The sequence below is a fragment of the Populus nigra genome, chromosome 9 (assembly GCF_951802175.1).
Source record: "Populus nigra chromosome 9, ddPopNigr1.1, whole genome shotgun sequence".
Lineage (NCBI taxonomy): Eukaryota > Viridiplantae > Streptophyta > Magnoliopsida > Malpighiales > Salicaceae > Populus > Populus nigra.
This window is the reverse complement of record NC_084860.1, coordinates 16,152,558-16,169,515: the sequence shown is the minus strand read 5'-3', so window position 1 is coordinate 16,169,515 and position 16,958 is coordinate 16,152,558. Positions and strand designations below refer to the sequence as shown.

Genomic DNA, 16,958 nt, shown 5'->3' with positions numbered 1-16,958 from the left:
CTGTTCTGTTCTGTCCTGTCGAAGAAAAAAAAACCCGAGAGAGACAAAGCAAAGGGAGATATTTTTTTTCTTAAAGAGAGGGGGATAGAGTGCTCATAGCATTAAATAGCTTGCCAAAAAACACACAGATATTGCAGTGTTAGCAGCTAAGGCTAAATAGAGCATTCAAGATTTAGGGTTTTCTCTTTTTGTTATGTTTGTTTCTTTGCTATTTAAGCCTATAAGAATCACTAGACAGCAAATTTCACCTCCTCCTGGTCTTGTTGCTCAACCATTCCTTTCCTTTGCATTGCAGGTAAGTTTCTCTCTCTCTCTCTCTCCCTCTTTTTTTTTTTTTTATATTTTTGCCTTTTTGTGGTCAAAGTTTTTTTTTCTTAAAGTTGTAGTGCAATGGCACTAAAAAGAAAATTAGGTTTAGCAACCCTTAGCTGTAATATAACAATTTTATTTTATTTTTAATTTCTTTTGCTTTTGTTATGCATGTGTGTTTGTGCATGTGGTTGTTAAGAGGAGAACAAATGAAAAAAGAGAAAATTAGGGTTTGAATTTGAATGAATGAGGAAAATGGAGGGTAGGGCGTGTAAAATTTGTGATTATGAGTGATAAGCACCGCTCTTGCTCCTTTAATTGTGGTTTTGAACTTGTTTTGCTCTTTGCAAAGGTGGGGGTCTTTATGTTAGGATTTTTTATTGGGAAAATGGGCTTTATGTTTTTTTTTTCTTTTTTTATGTGTTGTGTGTAGAATTAGAGATGAGTAATACCAAGGAAAATGAGGACGGATCAGCTCATCAGGCGCCTAGTACTTTAGAGACAGAGCAACTAATTAACGCACAGGTTCCTGTTGAAAAAGCTGATAATTCTTCTCCTCCTCCTAACCCTGACACTGTGGAAGCTGATGTGCCAGACCCTGTGGATAATGGGAATCCTTCACCTCAGGCTGAGGCAGTTGCTGATAGGAGCACTGGGGAGTTGAATTCCATCCCACAGCAACCCCATCAAGATTCTGCTCCCCTATCTCCATCAGATGATGAAAAAAGTTTAGTCACACCTGAAATTGAATCCGTGGAAGATGTCAAAGCCAATGGAAATAGTGATTTGAAACCTGAAACATGTGCTGGCAATGGAATTGCTATTTCAAGTAGTCATATTGAAACTGCTAAACCCACTGTAGATACTGAAAACAAACCCTCAGACATATCACAGGATACATCTGGTGGTGATCCTGGGGCAGTTCCTAAAGAGAGTAATGAACCTGCTGCACCTCAGGCAGGATCTTCAGACGTTGAAGATAAAGTTGATGACAAGAGAGAATCAGATGATATAGATACATCACCAAAAACTAATGGAAAATTAACACCAAGGCGTTCGTTTCTTTTGGATGAAAACATTGGTGGTAGTGTAACAGGGACAGAAGACGAACAAAAGGATTTTCTTAGCGAGCTTCATAGTTTCTTTAGTGAGAATGGCATGGAGTTCAAACCTCCCAAGTTCTACGGAGATCTCTTAAACTGTCTTAAGTAAGTTTCTAATGACTAGCGAATTTCATGTTGTTCTTCTGAGATTATTGTCTTTTTTGGAGATACATTTTCTAATATGCACCCTCATATGGTGAAAAGGCTATGGAGATCTGTGATGAGATTGGGTGGCTATGACAAGGTACATATCCTCTTACCCGTGATTCAAAACCATTCCCTTTTAAGCATGCATCTTAAATTAATTTCTTTGTTAGTTATTATTCGTGCTTGGTGTTTATTTGTAAATTTAATAAACTCGATTATATTAGAGCTAGGGCAAAGCATAATACCCCACACAAGCATGCAAATGCATTTAAGTGATTTTGAATACATACAATTTGGAAGTTATTTACATGGAAGTGGAGGCCTTCTATTTAGCCTTCTATTTAATGTCACATAGACAGGAAATTTTAAAAGCTGTTGTTAAATACTTGTGAATCTTAAAGGTGAATGGTGTTTTTCATTCTCATGTTTTATCAAATTATCTTGATTGTAGATTTTGCTGGGGTTGGTCATGCAATTTGAGCTGATTTCTGTTGCTATAATTGCTGGAGATTGTTTCCCAGACACCAATTATTTTCTTGGAGTCTGTTTCTAATGATCATATATTTGGCTTCTTTCTGATTGACAGGTGACCTCATGTAAGCTGTGGAGGCAAGTAGGAGAGTCCTTTAACCCCCCAAAGTAAGGAGCAATATATATATATAATAGTTCAATTGTGTTACTGAATACTGATTGTTCCAAGATCAACCATTTTTCATGTTTTTAAACTCCAGAGCATCTTGCATATATTTTCTAGCAGGTTTCTTAAACTAGCATGTGGAGAAAAGTAAAAAAAAAAAAAAAGATTTGAAAAGCATTGCATTATGCACAACCTTAGGTGATAGTAAGGAAACTATCCAAATCCATGAAACAGTTACTTGGGTTTGAAAATTAACATTTATGGAACTATTAGACACCATTACAGATTACTTGCTGCTTCCTGACCAACATTTACCATTATTGTCAAGGTTTAAGAAAGAAATATATTTGGATATAAGATTATTAGAAGATCAACAACATTGTATACCCATTTCTTTTGTTAAGGAAAGCCAATTTAAGTTCATTTTAATTAGTAAACAATGATAATTGGATATAACTGTCAAGACAGAAACTATGTCTAAGGAAGATCATTGCCCAGCAAGATTATCAATGAAAGGGGAGAATCTAAGACATATGAAGTGAGCCTTTTGGGGAACAGATTAATGATGATGGGACACAAAAACAGAAAAGAGCCAGATGAAGTATCTGTATAACCAAACACATTGGCTCATCTCTTAGATGCAAAACACTTCACTTCAAATTGCATAAGTTTTTGACTCATCATGGAAACTCCAGAAATCTGGAAACTGAGATTGGTTTTCATAATATTGATTTATATGATGTATATTGGTTCTTTAAGACTTGCAATTAACCATCAAATGGCACATCCACATGTTTACCATGTTACCTTTGTTTCCAGAACAAATGGCCCTTACATTATTTGCGTATATTTTAATGTCGTTTCCCCCTTTCCACTGCCTTTGCAGGACATGCACTACAGTTTCATGGACATTTCGAGGGTTTTATGAGAAGGTGACTATATGCTGATAACATGTGCATGTGCCGCATTACCCTTTGCATTCTATTTCCTTAATTGCTAATTAGTGGATAGTTTGAACTTTCCATAGATGTGCATATAAATTATAAACACAACTATATGTACATGTTTATGGTCTTGATATATTGATCATGGGGAATGGCGCAGAAGGATCCATATAACTGGCACCAACTAGTTTTGGATTGAGGCTTGGTTGTTGTTGTTGTTGTTGTATAATGTTTGTAGTTTATACTATCACTTAAGTTTCTGTTCACTGAGTTGTTGTTTTCTCTCTTTTTTTTTACTGTGATATTTCTAATGCAATGGGATATATAGATGTTTAAACTGGGTTCAAAATACTGTCCTTTAAAATATGAATGTAAAATACTGCAAGGGATTATTTTTATTATAAGTTCTATTAATGAGGAAATGAGAGTAGAGATGGAATATGTGTGCGGATAGAAGGGAAAATATTGCCAAAAGAGGGGAGCAGTTGGGGGGAGGAAACGGAGAAGAGATGAAAACATCTTGGTTTACAACAAGAAATGGAAAAACATAGATAAATAAAGTAAAAGGTTGGTATTTACACAAAATCAGGCAGAGAAGGAATGATTAAAAAGTTAACTTGAAAAGCATTAGGGAAATTGATTTGTCTGGATAACTTAGCAAATTGATTTCCATTTAGCTTGATGATTAATTTAAGCCTGTCTAGATAATTGAAATTTTTGTAACAACATGCGAACATAGTAGAGGCAATATGTAACAGGAGACTACTTATTATTTTCTTTTTTTAATAGTACAAGAATAAGCAATGTCATTATTTTGGTTCCTAAGTACATGAAATACAGATGTATTACTGAAATCAAGTCACGCCAGATTGATTGTTTTCTCATGTAGATTGACTTACCTGCTATATAACTTGAACTTGTTTCAAAATACTGAAATATGGCATTTCTGTTTTCTCCGTCCTTTGGTTATCCTTCTCTGGCTACAAATTTTGCTATTATTTTGTGTTTTGTTTGCTTATCTAGTGAAAGTTCTGTTTAAAATTATGACTTATACATGTATTTGTTTCATCAGGTACTCCTTGATTATGAAAGACACGTAACAAATGCTGATGCTGGTGAGCTTAGCATCCCCATTGCTTCCAAGTCTGAGCCCAAGCTGCCGAAACCACCAAAGCTGCCCAAGTCAGAGCCTAAGCATGTTGACAATAAGGTAAATTTCAAGCTTCCTTGTGGGACTCTATTTTTCAATATAGATCATAACTTTATGATACCTCTTGTTTACTGTTTGGTGGTAATATTTTTAATAGACCCTGTAAAACTGGTTGGTGTATTGAAGACAAGTGTTTATAATGTATCAAGGTGTGCACAGAAATGTTTGTGGTGTTTTTTTTTTTTTTGATAAAGTAAGAAATTCTCATGAAAGAAAAGAATAAGGGTGAGTACAGAAGAAAGATGATGCATTATCCAAATGATAAAAAGGATCAAAGAGCTAACAAAACTCAGCACATTATGGTTTTCCAGTTTCTTTGTATATTAGCTAGAGAAGTTCCTTAAAGACCTCATGAGCTGAAGATCATATTGGAGCTAAAAAACATTTGATCGCACAAAAGCTTCTTTGATAGGTTGTGGTTACTAAATATTTTAGCATTCTACTCCTTATAACACATGCCACATAGCATAATTCCAGAGCATGTTGTAGTTTTTTGCTCTTCCCAAAGCTTTTCATTAACAGCATAAAGTGTTTGTGGTTGTATAATTTCCAATTTTTCTAGCTTGAATTGGTTTTCCTTTGGTCAGTGTTCAGACTAACTGAAAACTGAACCAACCTTCTGAAATTATTTATGTTGAAGTGACGTGGATTAAATTTTACTGGAGGCTGATCATTCTGAGAATTTGGTGGTTTCGATTTTTTTTTCAATGGACCATTAAACAGAAATTCCAGGTATTTGTGGAATCAGATGGTGTACATAATCTACATCTGGCATAATAATTCATAACTTTTTGTGAACTTGAATTCTTTTCCGGGCTGACATCATGGTACCATATAGGCCATACCTTTTTTTTGATGTTACTAAAATGTAAGTTTGGTAAGAATTATTATTTATATACAGTTCAGCTGAGTTTAGGCCAGAGAAAAACCATCCTTTCTCAAAACAGATTAGCCCGGACCATTCACCATTGAAAATTCATTTAAAGGTAATGCCATCAAGCGAGATTGGGTTGCTTCTGACTTTTTTGTTTTGCTTTATTGTTTTTATCATTCTACCACAAACGCAAATGCCTGCTAATCCTGTGCCCCATGTTTACTTAAGATGTCATTTTTGTTGTGAAAATGCCTGGCTTGGAGATTGACTCAATATGTACCTGAGGATCTTTTGCTCATTTAGCATGATATTTTCTTTCTTCCTTTTCACCTTAGGCATTGAGTATCCTCTTCTTTTCATTGTTGTCCTTGTGCCTACATTGTCTTTACTTGCTGGTGATATTCAGGCATCAGGATCGGGTAGAACTCGTAGGGATGCTGCAGCACGTGCAATGCAGGGTTGGCACTCACTCCGTTTTCTTGGTAACGGAGAAGTTAGTAGCCCTATCGTTAAGGTCTGTTGAAATCATGTCGAACATTTTTCTGTTTCATTTACGTAGTATATTCGTGCAACCATTGTTTACAGTGATGTATCTGTATTTTGTAGGACAAGAATACTATACCATTGCAAAAGCGTGAAAAGGAGCTAAAAAACCTTGGTGAGTAACAGGTTTATCAATTTCACAATTTGTTACTTCCTAATATGTTGGTAGCTTACAACAATTTTTAAATCTGGACCTTTTGGCTCAGGTTTACTGAAACGTAAGAAACCATCGTATGTGGAACATGCTGTCAAATCTCCACGCTCCAAAAGTGCACGGTTAAGATTCTAGTTACCCAGTTCGTTAGATTTACCCAATGTTATCAAATATTTGTGTTCATGAGAAATACATACTGGCATTGATTCAATTGGCTTGGAATTTTTTTAATAGATTGGATGTGGAGGTGACTGATGTTGGAACCCCAGCTGATTGGGTGAAGATCAATGTACAGAAAACAGTAAGTTATTGCATGAATCTTTTCCCCATTAGAGGGCGACACTGAGATCTGTACTATTTCTAATTTGGAACGATAATTATGTCTACAGGAAGATAGTTTCGAGGTGTATGCTTTAGTTCCAGGTCTCCTCCGTGAAGAGGTGAGTACCAAATTCTTGTCTGTGTCTTCATTTTTACTTCAGTTTACATATAGTTCTCATTTTATCATGGAAAGTAATCTGATGTTGTTTATCAGCTGATTTAGAGATTCTTGCCCAACTAGAAAGCACCTCTTTACCTTGCCTGGTAGCTTGATTATAATCAAGTAGAACGCAAATTTGCCAAGGCCATTTCTACACTCTTGGTGAACTGCTTTACATTATCTATAGATAGTGGGTGCCTGGTTTTTGTATACCGCCACCTTGATGAGCATGCTGCCACAATATTGCCTCTGAATCGATAAAGAGTCCAGCCTCACGTTATACTTATTTCAGAGATATAAGAATGCGTCTGCAAAATTGGACATGAAAAAAATATTTTTGTTATGACTTTCTGGTAGTGTTTTAGATGTCAATCCATTGCTTTCTAGTCGATATATATCACTTTCTTGTTGAAACTAGAAACACCAACATTTATGTGGATGATATCATGCGAGACATCACTAAATGTGTTATGACCTTGTAATTTTGCAAAATCAGGTACGGGTTCAATCAGATCCAGCGGGGCGCGTGGTAATCAGTGGTGAACCAGAGCACGAGGATAATCCTTGGGGTGTCGCACCATTCAAAAAGGTACTTGTTCCTTTTCTGTTTTGCAATGCCAGTTATTTTCCATGCTAGGGTAGATAAAGTAGATGATACAATCCTTGTAAGCATGTTTCATGGTTTTACCTGTTGATGAATAGCAAATACTAGCTATTTAACACGGGTTATAATTTTTTTTTTTTTTAAATACCTGGTATGCAAGTTGCTTCAACGTGTTATTTTACATAAAAAATTCAAAGTGTAAATTGAAAAACCTATGCAAGAAAAATCAAAATACATAAAATGAGACATATATCTGATTGTGTTTATTGATTTATTTTAAAAAATAAACTTTATTTATATAAAAAAAATTATAGATGAATTAGAATAATACATCGATAAATGAAATAGAAACAAAACAACTAAAAAAAACTTACATTCAAAAAAGGCATGCAAAAATCGTGATTTAGGTCATGAGACCGAGATAAACTCATTGAAAAAACTTGAAGATAATCACAAAACCAATATTAAAAAACAAATTAATGCAGATCGTACGAAGTTGAATTCTCAATATTGAAAAGCTTCTACAAAACTACAAGGGATAAAATAAGACATTAAAAAAAATGAGGACCGAAATGAAAAACCAAACACATGAAAAATTACAATTGAAGGACTAAATTGAAAAGAATAAAAACTTCTATAAATGAAAAGGGAACTAACTAAAAAATTAATAGAATGAGGACTTAAATTGAAAAGTAAGAAACAAAGAAGATAGGTAGTGTACATTACCTATCAAGAGAGAGAGAGAGAAGAAGGTAAAAAAAATCAAACGATCACCGGCGACAATTCGACCATCGTAAGTTGTCATACGCCACTCCAAATAGAAGAGGACACAGCGGAAGGCTAGTTACGTCTACTAGGTGGCATCACATGTGCGGACGCCACCCACACGCTGGAGCATGTCGAGCATGTTCCTGCAGCTTTAAGCATTAAAAAATTAAAAAAAATATCGTGAGTACCAGTATGCCCTTCATGACCTCAATAATTACACAAAATGCTCATATGAAAGTCTAAAATTACCCCAAATGCTAAGCTTATGTTTTGTCTCTTCTAAGGTTAAAGAAGTAAATGTATTGTGCATTAAAAATTAAAAACTTTAAAACACTCCTATCCAGTAGCGCAATAATTTCAAATTTATATTTTTACTGTTAAGAAGCTTATGCAAACTCTTGCTCAATAGTTCTATATTTTGTTGATTTTCAATGCAAGAGTATTTTCACTCTGCAAATAAAAAGACATCAACACCCTCACCCAAAACACATTTTAGTTCTATATTTTGTGGTCAATAGTTCACAAAGGTAATTTTATTATAGCCAAGACACATTTTACCGTGATTTGGGCCACAGCAAAACACCCACCCACGCCATTTAGTTTTTTAGGTAATTTGATTGCCGAACTCATTTAAGACTTGCTAGATTTTGCTATGTATTTCCTTGTGGAGTGACTAAGATCGGCATTGATTTCAGGTTGTCAGCTTACCCTCGAGGATTGATCCGCATCAGACAACAGCAGTGGTCACCCTGCATGGACAATTGTACGTCCGTGTCCCATTTGGGCAGCCGGACTAAGCAGTTGAAAAATGTCGTCCATGGCTGTTAATGACTCCCAGTCAGGGAAGTGAATTGTTGGAACTGAATGGATTTCAGTCATGGTTGTGATTGTCTTTTATTAGATTAGCAGAACCTAACTGTGTTAATGCTATCAAGGTAGGAGGCTTGTCTTTTAATTCAACTCGAGTTCTCAACGGCACTTGTTACATGTCTAGCCTCGGTTTTATCCAAATTAAACCTGCATATTTTCACAATGGTTCTACCTAGTTGCTCTCGGATCTCCTTTACTATAATCTTCCAAATTGGAATCTTGAATTATCTCTCCCTTGTGCTGATTCTTGATAACAGGATTAGGATTAATTATTAGTTACTCTTTCAAAATCCCAGCTCAGAAATTTCATGCATCACGATTTTCCCTGACAAATTGGGGGGTATAAATTAAGTCCTAAGACTCATCCCTGACAACAACCTATCTCTGAGGCTTCTAGCCAGCCAATCACCATGAAACCAAAATATGAACGCGATGCCAACGGGAGAAGAAGCACCAATATGAACTTATTTCCCATCACTCTGTGATACTACACAGCAGAGCAGCTTACGATTCAAGGATCCATTGTTGTGTGAAACAATTGTTGCTGGTGCAATTTTTGAGAAACAGTCTAAAGGAAAAACAGCTCGGGAAAGAACAGAAGGGGTTGAAGATGGATTTCCGAGAGTCAGGCTGCACAAAATATGCCATTTCGCCATGGTAGTGTATGCATCACGGAGACATGGGTAAAAACAAGAAACGAACTGAAGTTACGCAACAACAAAAAATTGCACTATAACCAATCTGTGTGAGGTTACATACAATTTTATACATGCGTCAAGGGCACCACCATCCCCGTGAACCAATATTATTATTTTTTTGGCACAATGAAGCAATAAATGATAAGACACACAGCAAAATCATGGAGAAAAAACATGTTAAACTTCAAAATATTCAGAATTCCTCCATTAGAAAAGGAAGGGTGACGACCTCTAAGTAGCAGTCACCATTGACGCCAAGTCCAATTCTTCATCAGAGTCAATCACATCTTCATAATCATAATAAGCATTCACCTGCAATGGAGAGCGAATTTAGGACCTTGCTTAAGCAATGGGCAGCCCATTAAAGAGAATCAATCATTCTGCTAGTTTCTGGGACATTGGTGAAAATTCATACCGCTGGTCTCGGAGTAATTGCTTCAAAAGTGTGGAACTCCGGAACATCAAAATGAGGGGGTTTTAGGACAATATATGCTCCTTTATTGTTGAATCTATCCTCAGTTGCCTAAAAAACAAAATAATTTGTTACAAAAATAATAAAATGCGGCAAAAGTAATGTTAAATTTTGCTTGGTCAATCAAATGATATCCATTGGTTTCATCTGGCCAAGTAATTCAACCTATGTAATCATATTTAATAACTAATTCAAGTATTTTTTTCACGTCATCAACATCAAACAAAGTTAAAAGCTATGGAGGGAATGTGTTTTATTTAAAGAAGAATTTGCCTCTTCAGAAGCTCAAGCATTATCTAATGTAGATCACGTCATTTCAAGTATACCTAATATGATTTAACATGAAGACAGGGTCTAAAATATTGTCCAATATGCATAATGTTTCACTACGACAGGATGTTAAATATATCAAAACCAGGAAATTAAGATGTCAAATTTGGAAATCATATCTCCCAAGAAAACATAGCTCACACTTTCTATTTGGAAGCCAAACAAGAACATATACAAAAGCTTAACATCTCCAAACATGTTAATCAGCGCAAGGTTAAGATACCATCATGGAACCCACGCTCGACCATAAATGTATTAGATATTTGAAGCCAAAGGATGCAAAACTGTCTTTCCTAGATGAGAATGGAGATCTTGTATGAAATTCAAAAAGTATAGGAGAGAAGGATTGTAAAAAAAACCTGAAATTGTGGATAGTCTGGAGCACTAAAGAGAGTAATCAGCTTTCCTGATGGCACAACATGATCTATGGTGTACCCTACATCCATTCCTCCAAGACCCGGCCTTTTTTCCCTTGCATCAGGGCCTTCATGTGATCTGATGATTAGCTAAGGCAACACAACATGAACCATTAACTACAGTGTCAATTCTTGAATAGTAAAACATCATCTTAATAGTAGCATGAATTGCTGAAATAGTGAAATGCATGACATAGATAAAAATGCAAGAACACATAATTTTTTTATTGTTCATAAATGCAGAAAACAGACCAATTCTTCTTAAATTTGTGAACATAAATTGTCAAAAGTGCCCAAAGTCCAAAGTAACTATTAATAAATTTCCTCTTCAATATAATGTCAAATCGGACCAGTATCATAATTGAAACAAGTGAGTAAAAGAAAAGGAATCATCATATCAACATCACACGAATAGAAAGTTTCTTATAGTTCTGATTGGGGGTAGGTCGTTTATTTTAAAATCTATGCTTGAAAAAATTAAAATTGAGCATTTGACAAGGTAGTAAGATTTCCCAACAACATTCCAATAATGAGAATTTTCAATGCAATCACGTCAACTTAAATGCAAATTTGAGCTTGCACAACCTTTAGTTGGAACTTCTTTAAAAAGTCTTCAGTACAATCAGGTCCCCATAATAAACCAATGCCTCTCTCTGTATTTGGTGACAGTCCAGATTTCATTGTTGGATCCGACCATAAAACATCTCCAGGAATTAAGTTCAGACCTTCCCATGGAGGGTCAAGAACCGATCTTCGTGCTTTGGATAACTCCTCCAAAGAACCAAGACATAATGGTTTGGTTTCAGAATTTAAAGTTATTCTTCGATTCTTCTTTCCCTTTGATCTCTTCAATGGAGTGATGGACACACTGCGGAAAAGTCCTCCGTGAGCAGTATATACATGTCCGGCTATAATAGAGGCCAAGGGAAGGCCTTCAAAGCAGCCCAAACACTTCCGATAAACATGCTTACCTTTATCGCCATACTTTGCCAAAACTTCTTTCTCAAAACCATAAACAGATGTGCAATACTTGGATTCATGATTGCCACGGAGGAGATATACCCTTTGAGGCAAAAATACCTAAGCAAGATACCAATTCATAACATTACTCAATTGACAAAAAAAAATTTGAGTTTTAAGTAAGAATTCATGATTGATATCCTAAAGAAAAGAGGGGAAAAAGAAATAACAGATAAACATCCGTGCATGTAAACAGAATATTAATAAAGAGTGGAAAACATGGAGCTTGGACATCTAGCATACTCAAAAGAATATTAATGAAGAGTACTAATTTTTAAAAGGTAAAGTACGCCGAGGTTGAACAAGGAAAGCATGGAACTTGGACATTTAGCAAACAAGGAAGTAGTTATTTAACTGAAGCAAGCACCACCTGCCCGCCACATCTCTAGTACCTTAGCAATATGAAGTCAATTGAATTTTTACAACAAAATGTTGAATTTGGGGTCTAAAACTTATTTATTTTCACTTTGTGCAAGTACGACAAAGAAAATGACAACAATAACAAAACAAATCCACAATTCCATATAGCAAAATCCTCCCTGTCTAACAATTCTTCTTATCAAAAGAGCATTTATCACCCCATATCAACCTTAAATTGTCTTAAGATTACACAAATAGTCCAGAAAGACTAGAAACTTGGTATTATAACTAAGGCTGGATGATATATTGGCTTATAGCTTAATAAGAAGTGGGCATGTGACACCACTAACAAGAAAGAAAGGAGGCCATTTAGTTTGAATCTTAAATACTTGGTTAAAATAAGCCTAAAATAAAAGGAAATACGAGTATCTTTAAGGAGGGATTTTCACACCCGTGTACTCTCTCACAGACACCACTAGCATTTTCTCTCTCCCTGAATCACTCCTCTTCACTCATTGAACCTGTTGATTGATCTCTCCCTCCACCATCTTCCTCCAAGGTGTATATGGTTTGAAGCTTGGACCAGTTCCCATAAAAAAAACCATTTCATGATCTTTTTTAGCGGTATATAAGGTGTATCCAAAATTCCATTCAAGGTAGTGATTGGGATTGTGGTATCGGTGTTTTTCAAAGTATTTTTTTACTTGAAAAGTATTAAAATAATATATTTTTTTATTTTTTAAAATTTATTTTGATACTAACGTATCAAAATGATCCAAAATCATAAAAGAAATTAAAGAAAAAATATTCAAAAAATTTCAAAAACGTTTTTTTTTAACGCAAAAACAATCACACTTTAATTATCCTTCGTCTACCATTCATGATCCAATCAAAGGTACTAACTTACTAATCCATGATGATTACATAACGGTAACACTATTATCATCATCAACCAACAATCATAATTCACAGCAATTAAGTGCTTTATGTGATTCTAAGAAGATACTCTCCTAATACACCTAGACTGCCTACCACGCTATAATCACTCGGCACTAACTCATCGTGTTCATAGTAAACAACGGATATAAATCGAATTGCACCACACTGCTTGAAAGAGTTTATAATAAATTGCTACATTTCTCCGAATTCGAATACCTTCAAGCACTCTTTAGCTTCTCATTATCAATTATCGTTACACTGATCTAGCCACACATAACTGACTTAAGCATCTGAGTGAGTTTCCACCGGAGACAACCCCGACCCAACCCCGACCCAACTCACCCCAAGTCTCCATTTTTGTATATTTTCGACCACTTCCACTCTCATTAAATACCATCCAAGTATCTCACATTTTCTTCACAAATAAAAAAGAGAAAATCTTTCAAGAAAGAGAATCAGAATTCTTGAAGACAGTATTGTTTAAGAGAAAATTACCTTCCAAGCTAACAAGAGCAAGAAAGTCTCAAGACCCCAAGCTCCTCGATCAACATAATCTCCATTAAACACAAAAAAACGATCTTCACAGGGAAACCCAGCATCTTGCAACAAAAAAATGACATCATGAAGTTGCCCATGAACATCTCCTACAACTACAATTCTTGAATTATCATTACAGTCATCGATTCTGACACAATTAGGCTCTTTGTGAAGAATTTTCGAGGCGGTGAGGACTAGAGTGTCAAATACGGGAACAGGGAGGACTAAAGGAAGTTCAGATGGAGAGAGGTTTTTGGAAGACCAATCAAAGGCGGAAATGAGGTTTTGGATCCAGTCGAGGGTGAGGGAAGAATCGGCAGGCCATGAGAGAGGGATCTGAACTGGTGGTGGGGTTGGACCTTCTGGGGTGGAGGTTGTTGTTGTCGTGGAGGAGGTGGTGGTCGTAGCTTCGTCTGGTGAATTGGTGGCGGTGGCGGAGGCGGGTTTGGGATCTGACGGAGGGCCAGATGGCAATGAATCTGACATGGTCCTTCTTTTGAAGGGTGTTTACGAGACTACGGCTGGTGTATAAAAATTGCGTGTCTCCGGTCAAAGCTAAAAATTACTGTTGAATTTAATTTTTTTTACTTTTCAGTTTTACTTTTTACCGGATTTGCGATGTATTATTTAACCTGGTTTTCTTGGCATAGAAGTTAACTAGTTATATGACTTGTGTAATGCTGTCATTTAATTATTTTACATAAAAAAATATTAAAAAATATTAAAATCTAAATGTGTTAGGTTTTTTTACAAAGCTATATCCAAGAGTTTCGGGTTTGGCTGCAATGTCCGACCTAAAAGTGATATTTATAATATTAATAATAACATTAAACTTACATTACTCAAGTTTAAATAGGTCTAGCTGCAATACCAGACATAATAGTCTTGAATATAGGTTTGGTTGTAAGGTCGTGTCATAAAAGCGTGATAATTAAATAGATTAATTAAACAAAACAAAGAAAAAAACTAACAGGAAGAAAAAAACTAATGAAGAAAAAAAAATCTGAATTAACTGGGTTAACCCGTTAAATCTGAGATCCGTGTCATGAAAATCTGATAACTAAATAGAAAAAAATTTAATATCAACAAACTAAATAAAAAAAATTAATTAAAAAGAAAGAAAAAAAAAAGCATCAGCTTTTTCACCGTGGACTGCACTGTGCAGTCCACCGTGAAAGGCATAAAAAAATTAAAAATAAAATAAAAGCATCAGTCTTTTCACCGTGGACTGCATATAATATAAAAAGATGAACAAAAATAATGAGGGAAAAAAACAATCTGAATCGACTGGGTTAACCCACCAAATCAGGTTAACTCGTCACACCTAGGATTCGTGTCATAAAAGTGTGATAGTTAAATAAAAAAAATTTAAATAAAAAAAAAACAGCTCAGCGTTTCACTGTGCAGTGCACGGTGAAACACTGAGCACTTTTAGTATATATTATAATAATAATAATAATAATAATAATATAAGTAAAGAAAAAGATTAATTAAAAAGGACAAAGTAAAGAGAAAAAAACCTACAGAAAGGAAAAAAACTAATAAAGAAAAAGAAAAAAAATCTGAATCAACTGGGTTAATCGTCAAACTTGAGATGGCGGGACATTAAAATCTACCTAGATCAACCATTGTTAACCTACGAAACTCATGATTCGGGGCAGGAAAATGTGATAACCCCATGAAATATATACCAAAACAAATCAAGAAGGTCAATCATGATGAATCAAATCTTAAAGGCCAAAAACTAAAAACTAAATCTAAATAAAGGACCACAAAAAAAACAACTCAGTAAACCTAGATTAATGGTCAGCGCTATACCATGTGCTGAGAAAATCTTAACCAGACATAAAGAAAAAAAGTTAGGGCAGCGTAAGTGTTTCTAAATAAGTAAGAAAAATACTCATGTTACTAAGTCATTTGAGTTTTGTAAGATCATTTAATTTAATAATAATTGGAAAGAAAAAAAACTCTAATTTAATAATATGAAAAATCAAGCAAACTCTGGTGAATTTTATAAGCATAAGTTAATTTCTTAAATTCAAAATTCGTGAAATCTTAGACTTGAGTTCAATAAAAAAGCTCAACTCCCAATAAAAAAAAATAATAACAATCAAAATAATAGAGATCAAACATGAGAGATGGAAAAATTGAAGGATGAAATTGAAAATAATTTTTAATTTGAATTAATTAATTAAAGTAATATAATATAATTGCAATTAAAATAAAAAAAACTAAATTCAAAGAAAAAACAAATTGAAGGGATGTGATTTTTTTAGGGCCAGCACGCTAAAAGAGGTGGGAGGGGAAAGAAATTCCAATCAACACTGAACCAGTTAGAACTACAATACACACACCACCCGTATAAGTAGCCACCGTCAAGATGAACTAGAAAACACCCTGGAAAACCATTTTTGGCCATCGTAAACTACCACACAAGTCACTTGAATTTGCCAGGGCAACTTACACACGCCACCCACCTTTTGTATTTTTTTTCTATTAATCAGAATACCAATTTGCCCTTAATACTACATTAAAAATAAGAGAAAAAAAGATGAAAGTACTAATAAGCCCCTAAAGAGAAGGGTTAATTTTTTTAAAAAAATATAAGGGTTATATAGCCATTAAAGCATGCTTAGAAAACTGAAAAGTCCAAGGAGCCCCTAGACCCAATTTAACAAACCTTTTTGCCTTTAAGGGCATTTAAGTAATTCTATTATGCTGAAAAATAGGGAAATACCAGGCTATTACTAATTAAATCAATAATGGTCTGGCTCAGTGGTCAACCGTGTGACTTGTTCCGTCCCCGTCCCGAGTTCGATCCTCTATGTGCACGCCTGTCACCCCCGCGGTGCCTTACATGCTCACTGGGCTTGCAGGATGCGCAGTGGGCCGTGGGGAATAGTGGTGGTGCGCGCAAGCTGGCCCAGACACCCCACGATAATAAAAAAAAATAATGACCTATAAAGCCCATGAAAAGACTAGATTACCCATATAAAAAGCTTTGTACGTTGTGGTTATAAGAGCAAAATTCACTATTTCCAATTAATAATGATTTATCTTTTAGGCTACAGTGATTTTTCACGCGACTTAGTTTATGTTAATCCATCATCCTTATAAGGGGTGGTTGTGATCTTTTCAAACCAATTTTCACTTATGCAGGTAAGTATTTTTATGGTTAGTGACATGATAGGATAAACAAGCCGAGTTAGTCTTGGGCATTGTTCGAGCTCGGGCCTGTGGCACTGCTTAACACGTTACCCCTGAGATTTCTGACTGAACCTAGGCTCCGCGCGCAGAGCTGGCTCCCTATTTAGGTCTAGGCACTGCACCTCACCCCAATACCAATCACTACATCATGCCCTTTAGGCTCAGGCATCGCGTCTAAGCCTAATTCACGACTCCTCTTGAGCTCATACATCGTGACATGGTCCAGCCTCAGGCATTGTTTGGCTATGGTTTTCTGTCATGGCCCAACACCCACCCACCCACCAGGATTTTATGGTTGTGGTTGAATTTAAAGAAGGAGAAGGCATATATACAAG

At 35.4% G+C, this 16,958-nt stretch overlaps 2 protein-coding genes across 2 annotated transcripts; one reads left to right on the top strand and one right to left on the bottom strand.

Annotated features, from left to right (window-relative positions):
* LOC133702722 (AT-rich interactive domain-containing protein 6-like) lies at nt 1–8,807 on the top strand. The gene is made up of 13 exons (XM_062127057.1): nt 1–295; nt 743–1,517; nt 1,617–1,656; nt 2,146–2,198; nt 3,083–3,128; nt 4,213–4,350; nt 5,631–5,738; nt 5,831–5,882; nt 5,974–6,043; nt 6,156–6,222; nt 6,311–6,361; nt 6,899–6,991; nt 8,470–8,807. Exons 2-13 carry the CDS (start codon nt 751–753, stop codon nt 8,569–8,571), a joined length of 1,587 nt encoding a protein of 528 aa, XP_061983041.1. The 5' UTR covers nt 1–295; nt 743–750; the 3' UTR covers nt 8,572–8,807.
* Nucleotides 8,808–9,351: 544 nt separating this feature from the next.
* On the bottom strand, nt 9,352–13,936 carry LOC133702723 (serine/threonine-protein phosphatase 7-like). Its single transcript, XM_062127058.1, has 5 exons — nt 13,375–13,936; nt 11,146–11,640; nt 10,504–10,650; nt 9,758–9,865; nt 9,352–9,654 (listed from the first exon to the last, which is right to left on the bottom strand). The coding sequence occupies exons 1-5, from the start codon at nt 13,900–13,902 to the stop codon at nt 9,574–9,576; spliced, it is 1,359 nt and encodes a 452-aa protein (XP_061983042.1). The 5' UTR covers nt 13,903–13,936; the 3' UTR covers nt 9,352–9,573.
* Between the last annotated feature and the right edge of the window lie 3,022 nt (nt 13,937–16,958).